At 43.7% G+C, this 8,697-nt stretch overlaps 1 gene segment (V, D, J or C); it reads left to right on the top strand.

Moving 5' to 3' along the window:
* Nucleotides 1–847: 847 nt before the first annotated feature.
* Nucleotides 848–8,697, top strand: part of LOC127047413 (immunoglobulin kappa variable 3-20-like) — a 481,670-nt gene continuing 473,820 nt past the window's right edge. Inside the window, 2 exon segments of the V gene segment in view lie at nt 848–910; nt 1,138–1,330. Of these exon segments, the coding sequence occupies nt 862–910; nt 1,138–1,330 (242 nt within the window).

Here is an 8,697-nt window from a genome sequence, read left to right as displayed (position 1 = left end):
ACAATGCATGAGGTAGGAGGAGAACCAGGACAGGGCAACATCACAAAAACCAAGGGAGCACAAGACTTCTGCAATGAGTATGTGATTGACAACATCCAGTGCAGCTGAGAAATCAAGAAGGATGGGGATGGAGAGTGGTCCAGGAAACAGTAATGAGCAGTTTGGTGGAGTGAAAAGGGCAGAAACCAGAACAGATGGGAGGTGGGGAGGCAACTGCTGCAAATTGCCCATTCAATAAGCTAAGGGAGGAAGAGGATGGGCAGCGTTGCAACCATCCACATCAAACAAGTTTCATCTCGTCAAGCTTAAGTGCCTATTTCTATTCAGTGACAGATATTAGAAAGGAATCTGGCAATAAGGTAAAATATAGTATTAACTATATAATAAGAGTAATAATTAATGAGCCCTTAAGCAGCACTATATTTTTACAAAGCCCTGTGAAACAGTCAAGAACTCACTAACCCACATCCTGACAACCCATCTTGAAAACTTCTCTCTGAATAAGCAAACACTGTAAATAAGCCCAGGGAATTAGAAATTACTAACAATGCAGACACCGGATACCACTGAGCTTATGAACTCACTGAGCCCAGTTCTGGAACCTGGGCCCATTGATTATAGTGACAATTCCCTGCCAGACCCATCTGGGCATCCCTCACTGCCAGGAATGGGAGATGTGTTACCAGACTGAGGGGTGTATGTGGCCCTGGCTCTGCAGAGGGAACGGACATTTACACAGAGACGTTGCTTTGCATATTTCCACCCGAGTGACAGTACACAGCTGTTCAGAGTGGATATAAACGTGCCACCTTCACACTTTTTGCTTCTGAGCTTTGTATCTGTCCTTCTAGAGGTATCAAGATGATCTCCCAGACTCAGCTACTCTGGCTCCTCGTGCTCTGCATTCAGGGTAAGAACAACAAGGAAAAATTAGTTTAAATGAAAGTCAATCATTTATTAGGATTTAAATAGTAAGAATTTCCCATTGCAGCAATCACTCCTAGCAGCAATTACAGTGTTAATAGAATGACAGCTCCAGGCTAGACTCCTAGAGATGCAGCTTTGTAGTGTGTCAAATATTCTGATGTTGGAGGATTTTTATATTTCTTTTTATCTCAAATTTTTTCTCTAATCCAGACGCCAGTGGGCAGATTGTGCTGACTCAGACTCCAGAATCCCTGGAAGTGTTTCCTGGAGACAGAGTCACCATCAACTGCAAAGCCAGTTCAAGCATTGGTAGTGCCATAGCCTGGTACCAACAGAAAACAGGACAAGCTCCTAAGCTCCTTATCCACAGCGCTTCCACCCGTCCCTCTGGGATCCCAGACCGGTTCAGTGGCAGTGGGTCTGGCACTGATTTCACATTCACAATCAGCAGGATTGAAGCTGAAGATGCTGGAGATTATTACTGCCAACAACCCTACACCCGTCTTACACAGTGATACAGATCAGCACAAAAACCTCTCTACTGTTTAGTTTCGACTCTCACTCAGTATTTCAGGTGCTTCCTGTGCAGCTTAATTGCATCGCTGGCTCTGCTGTGTGGCTGGGTGTGTCAGACTTCTGTCACCTCCCTCCACACTGAAGAACTCCCAGTCCTTTCAGGAGCTCACACCAGGGGTTCAGCATTCTTTACTCAGCAATTGCTCCCCAACCACTAACATGGATTTGCTCTTATGGGGTACATCCAACTTCCTGCTGACAGCAGGTTACAATCCAAGCAACCTTCTATGGAGCTGATGAAATGGATGGAGAACTACACCTCGGCTTTGCAAAGCATCCACACTGGAAAACTGCAACAGTCTAACTCAAACAAACCGTTCTCAGAGTAAAAGCCACTATCTGATCCAGCCCCTTCAGTTCAGTTAGTTTTGCTCATCACACATCTGCTTCATAAATGGAACTATCCAAACATCTGCTACTCCTGCTTCAGCATCAATAATTGTCAACCTTTGATGCTCTCTTAATGGCTATAAGGTGCACTGGAGTCTCACAGTTCAGAGAAGAGAGCTAGAACCTCCATTCTTTTTTGAGTTCTACATAAAAATGCTACATGTTTGATACAATTGATGGTAAGATATGAAATTGGTACAGGAAAGAAGACTAGCTCTTTCCTAAGGCCCAGAAACAACATTTAATTCCAGAATAGAGTCCAAACACATTCAAACACCCTGGTATGTCCACAAAGTTGGCATCACAGAGAGCACTTGAGATGTAGAGACAGAGCAACTGACGAAAGACTCCATAGAAGTGACATTCTAATCTCAACATAGGCAGCTGGTTTCCTCTCCACATCCCCAGCTGGTGCAAATAGGTTTGATCCTGTGCATTTATGAACAGAGATTCTCACTGGAGCATCCTTGTCCTTCCAGCATCTGAAGATCGTTCACCAGTCAGACACAGAGAGATTCAGTAACTCAGTTCACAGAATGTCTAACCGTAATAATACCCCATATATAGAAGATTTCTTCTATCTGACTTTTCTTGTAAATCCCACTAAAGAAATTATAGCCAATCTCCACGCTGAGCAAGCCAGCCCAAAACCGCAGAAACATTTTCCACAGCTGTGTTTGTGATTCATTCCACAAAACGGGGACACAACCATATTATTTAAAAAAAAATAAACAGGGCTACAATTCCTGTTTCAATGGGCCACATCCTCAGCTGGTGTGGATCAAGACAACTCGACTCACTTTAATGGAGCTCCCTTTATTTACAGCAGCACAATCTGCTCAATGTCTGTGTCCATTACTTTTGTATAAGAGCATTTACCCTAAGACCTCTGTAGCTGCGATGTTTAACACTAGAGTGGAAGGTAACTCTGCAGAGGTCTTTACCTCTCTAATGGCTATATTATTATAAAGTTTGGGCTACGATGGAGATTTCAAAAGCTTGGCTCACGTCAGTCATGAATTTCAATGTACTCTGTCATATTTTTATTTTCCTTCCTAGACTCAAGAATGCAACACAAAAGTAACTATGCAGGAATGCGGGTGTTGTAGAAAGGAGCAGTGTGACAGATGTGAAAAGCTAACGTAATTTCAGTGTCATTTGAAAGGGTCCGTTTTTATTTTCCCTGGGCTGCACAGGATTAAATTCTGCTCTTGACAGACCCCTGGTTTCTGATGAGCCACGAATATCAACATTTTCAGATTACGCCCTGCATCTCAGAGATAATTTTCATCGCTCAGTCACTTTCCATAGCCACAGCTGAGTGTCATTTCCTAACTGCTCTGAGCAGGGATCATAAGTCTGTCAGGCAACACTTCAGATTTCACTGCAGGGCTCTGAATTCCTCGTAACTCACCATGGCCAAAAGGATTCCATATGCAAAACTTTTCTTGATCTTGTTTTTCTAAGTTTGAGGAAGAACATTGAAAAAGTGAAAACTGAGAATGATCTGTTGGGGTCTGCTCTGGAACACACAATTATCAGAATCTATAACTTTTACTACATTTAAAGTAAGCTTCAGAATATTGTCAATTATTTGCATTTTCTTTCTACTTTGAGCAATTTCAAGGCTAGATGATTTGAGACTCAACAAGCCAGTTTGACTCTGATGTTACACCGCTGAGCACATGTCTAATAAGGGGTCTCTTGGAGAATTCAGCTTCAAAGAAGAGAGTAAGATCCCAGGCCCTGCATAATCTCTTGCACTGTCTTGGTGTCACTGCACTTGGACCAGTTGGACCCTACCCATTTCCCATCCAGACCCCAACCCACAGGAGATGGACTAAAAACCTCCTGCATCTCAGTCAGTCTGGCAAAGCAATAAATACTTGATAGGGGGGACTCTATACACTAAGTGCCGGACTGTAGACACTATGGAGTAAGTAGTTTAATGGATTCTATGATTACAGTAGAGCACCAGCTCTGCTATATTAAGGTTGAGCTGTACTTTCTGGTTAAAGTTCAGCTCTTAGCGAATGAGCAAGCACCTGGCTCATGGAATGTGTTGGTGATCTGGTCTCATACTGCACATCCCCCAAATAGTCCTTGACCCAAGGCCAGCGCCACCATGTCAGGTAAGAACACATGTCACTGTGTTGATATCTAACTATGGGCTGTTCAGGAATCAGCTGTTCCTCAGTAAGAGCCATAAGAGAGTCCACATGATCCCCAACATGGAATATCAGGCGAACCACCTGGACTTAGTTCTATGCTGCTTCTTACGCAAGAAACCTCCTACCCTGTTTTGCTGAAATGGAATTGTCTCACCCATCAGGGCTCAGAAACGTGTTACTGACACACCCCTGTCCTATAAGACTCTCACTACCCCACCCCTCCCACTCCATCTGCTCTGCTGTAGTTGAAGTAAGAGGACAAGTCTGGGCCAGACTGAGCGTGAAGGGTTCTTCGGAGAGGCTGCTCTGTGGTTCTTTTAAACACTGGCTGCTCAACCCCTCAGAGGGGCTGCAGCTGTGACTGGGCCTCACACACAAACACAATAAGAATGTACAAGGCCTAGGGCCAGACTGTTCCAGACACGTCCTGGCCCAATCAGGAGCCCTCATTGTCAAACAATGGGGCCTCAGCGGGACTCCCAAACTGCACATCTTAGTGCTCAGATCAACATACAGGAGCATAAATTCCCCTTCCACGAGCCTACATCACAAATTGAGCATCAACATGTGGGGTTTCGACTAACACAGCTCTGTGGTGGAAAATTGGCCCCCAAAGTATCAACTTCATATTGAAATGTACCACTGGAGAACTAAGAGGGAAGACACATCTGACAATTAAGGGATGCAGCACTCCCCAGGGTACAGGCTTACAGCTGCTTTTGGGCAGTCTTTAGATTAGTTTCATTGTGTGGGCAACTCTGGCATTGGCCATGAGATGGCAACAGAAAGACAGCACAACTGGAACAGAGATTTCATGAACAGAATGGTGTTAGTTTAATATTGTCCTCCTGAGTTAATGTCACACTATGGGTGTCTGGTGAGACAAGAGGCTGCTCCTGAAGCACTTAGGGTTGGGACATTTTGATTTGCTCTCTTTCCTAAGAACATAAATATTGTCGTATTCCTGTTCCCCTTCTGTTTGGCCTCCATCAAAGCTGAATGGATCTGCCCCACGGTTCTCTCTCTTTTCTGTTGGTGAAAGTCTGAGGTCAATAACGGGCCAGTGCAGGTCAGTCACTGGGGATAGCTGTCCTGACGCCCATGGGCAACAACATTCTGATTGTGAAATATCATTTATAACTATCTGACAAAAAAGTACTCACAATTACCAGCAAAAATTCTGATCACTTACTGATTAGATGGGACTTTCGTTGTGTCATGAGCATAACTTTCCCTTTTAACAACCAGTGACAATTGCCTCATAAAAATCAGAGAGCTCTATCCCAGCCCCTGCATCAACTCATGCTCCGCAGGGATTTTCTTATAATTGAAAACACTCAGCACAGCAGCAGACACACACCCCATTCATACCAAACAGAAAATAATATTCTGAGAAAAACAGAGCTCTCTTTGCCCAGCACGGCAGTTTCAGGAGTGAATAAACCATCTCACAGGACAACAGCTGGGAAGGTGCATACTGGCCAAAGAAAGGACTTCTGCTAGAATAGGATAGTTTTTGTGCCATATTGCGACAATCTCTGGTAACAGTGGGTAGGCAGAAGAATGAGAGGCATTTAGAAAGCATGCATTATTCAGTGAAGTGAAGTGAACTCTAAGTCTCTGAAAACAAAGCAGGATCCCAGACTATTGATGATCACCAGCAATAAATCATGCAACAGGCAGATGCAACTGTGGGAAACAGAACTTTGAAAAACACGCAGAGACACGTGTCACATGCAGAGGCACTAGAGTTTGTCCCTTAGCAGCCTGGCCTCTACCTGTTTTCCAAGCCTCTGGTCTTCCCAAAAACAGTTCCCCCTCAAACCTGACCCGCTTTCTCCATTTCCACTCATCATGCTACAATTCAGAGCTTTGTTTAAACAGATGCTTTGATATAATAGGTGAGGAAGCCACCACAGAGTGGAGGGACAAGCACCTGGCTCATAGGCCCTACTGTTGACCTGCTCCCTTACTGCCACACTCCAGCCAGCCCTTGTGCCATGGCCAGTCCTGCCATGTCAGGTGCCCAGAGGAGATTGTACACTTGAAATCTGCAGAGAGGCCTGAGTATATTAGCACTTGAACTCTAGAAATACACAACCTCATTCTAACATCTAAAAGCAGCAGGAAATTTCACAAAACTAATGTGCAGTAAATTTACATGCATTTTGCATAAGGGTGAGGTTTCCTCACTGAGCACAAATAAATGTTTCGACTTCCACTCCAGGTTTACGAATAAGCTTTTCCAACCACAGTCTGGCAAGATGATCTCCCACACGCCCCTTCTCTGGCTGCTGGTTCTCTGGATTCAGGGTAAGAAATTAAATAATAAAGCATCTGAAAACTTAATAATCCATGTGACTGAACATAAAAAATGTTGCCACTTGGATTTATTTGATGTGAATTATTTGAATATTTAATATGTTGTATTTTAGTTTAAATTGCTATTGGCAAATTCAAACTGTGTTTCAATACTCATCATACGCAGCATTGTATCACTGTTCATTCCCTACCCATCTTCTCCCTTTATCCAGACTCCTCCGGGCAAATTGTGATGACTCAGTCCCCGGAATCTCTGGCAGTGCCAGTGGGAGGGAGAGTCTCTATCAACTGCAAAGCCAGTACAAGCGTTGGCAGTAGCATACACTGGTACCAACAGAAACCTGGACAAGCTCCCAAACTTCTCATCTATGGCGCTAGCAACCTCCAGTCTGGGGTCCCAGCCCGGTTCAGCGGCAGTGGGTCTGGCACTGATTTCACATTCACAATCAGCAGCGTAGAAGCTGAAGATGCTGGTGATTATTACTGCCAGCAGAGTAGCAGCTGGCCTCTCACAGTGATACAGACCAATACAAAAACCTCCCTGCTCTCTGCAGCGTGCATTTCAGTTACCATTTGCTGCAGATATAACTGAGGTTTTCAAATGTTCTGTCAAATGTGAAGGAAGAGGGTCACTTATTCTATATTTAAACACACAGTAACAAGGAGAACACCAAAAGACACAATGAGTTCATATAATCATATAGACTCTTGCATGAACGGAGACCTGAGAGCCACAAGATGTCAGTGGGATACTAGTAGCATGGTCTAGTGGTTAATGTAATAATGGAGAGTCATGAGACACAGGATCTAACCCCAGCCCAGTCTCTAACTCACTCACTTTCTTGGCCAAGACATTTAATTTCTCCGTGTCTTGGTTTACCATCTCTAAGAAGATATGTTCATTTTCTTCCTTTCAGGGTGCTGGGACACCTAATGTGTTAACGTTTTTAAAGCACCTTGAAATTCTAGGGTAGAGTGCAAGAGATTATTAAATGAAACGGAACATTTTTTTTAAATGTAGAAAATCAAAGGAACACAGTAGGAGAGGAGCAATGGTAAAATCCTCTTGTCAACATCCTGAACAACTCATTTGTCCACTTCTTTAGCAGCCACCTTGACTTAGTTCCATGCTGCTTCTTACACATGAAACTTCCTTCCTGAGCCACTCCACCAGGCCAACCCCTTCTCCTCACCCTTTTCCTCCCAAAGACCCACTTTTACTGTGATGCACAAAAGCCATTAATGGACTAACAATGGCATGAATGAGGGGTGGCAGATAGTGCACAGACCTCACAAATAATGTCATCAAAAGATGGTATTAGCAAGACAAGGCCAAGGGTTGACCCTTTTCTCCTTCTTCTCTCGCTTGTCTACTTTGTCTTTCAGATTGCAAACTCTTATGGGCAGGCCTGCATTATGCTTATGGAGTCCCTAGCAGAAGGGGGCATTACCAGAAAGGTTAACAATAAATAAAAACAACATCTTCCTTCAATCCATTAATGGAGATGTTCCATACAGTTTACTGCACTTGACCTAAACCAGATCCATCACTACTACTATTCAAAATTGGATTGGACAGAACACTGGAGACCATGCAAAGGTGTAGGAGAGGCTAAAATTCCTATTGGAATTATCCACCTTTCGCTCCTGTGATTCTGCTATCCTCAGGCTGCTGGGGGGAATTAAATGTTTTGGCTTGTAACAGTGTCTTTAAAAACATGCACACATCAAAGGATGAACACAGCTGCTTCTAGAAAGGAGCCCTCTGATTAGAAACATGCCAAGCTAAATCTAAAAGTACTTCCATGTCCTTTCTCAGGATGGTGAGGTAATATTTCTGGGCTGTGGATGGCCACGTTTCTCTTAAAACAACAGCCCCTGGAAGGTGATGATCTAAGAAAAGGATCATTTCCAGATTCTAGCCTGACAAGAGACAATTTACATAGCTTGGCCTCTCCCCATTTTCACACCGAGTGCCATTTCCTCACTGCTCTGAGCACGCATTATAAATCTACTGGGTTGCGTTTTACATTTCACTGTAGGGCTCTGAGCTTCTTGTCACCCAGAAGAGCCAAGTTGATTTCACACACACGGCTTTTCCTGATGATGATGATGATGATTTTTCCAGATTCAGGGTAAGAAAGAATAAAAATATGAAGTCTGAAAAAGCTTGGTAGTTAACCTGGCGTGAGACACAATTCCTAGTATGTTTAATTGTGGAAAGTACATTTAAAACATATTAGGACAACCACAGATTTTCCTTCTGTTTCTACACACTAGTGGAGAGATTGTTACAACTCGGTCCCTATCA

The sequence above is a fragment of the Gopherus flavomarginatus genome, chromosome 3 (genome assembly GCF_025201925.1).
Source record: "Gopherus flavomarginatus isolate rGopFla2 chromosome 3, rGopFla2.mat.asm, whole genome shotgun sequence".
NCBI classification, from domain to species: domain Eukaryota; kingdom Metazoa; phylum Chordata; order Testudines; family Testudinidae; genus Gopherus; species Gopherus flavomarginatus.
The sequence above is the reverse complement of the archived record's forward strand: the minus strand, read 5'-3'. Positions and strand labels throughout refer to the sequence as shown.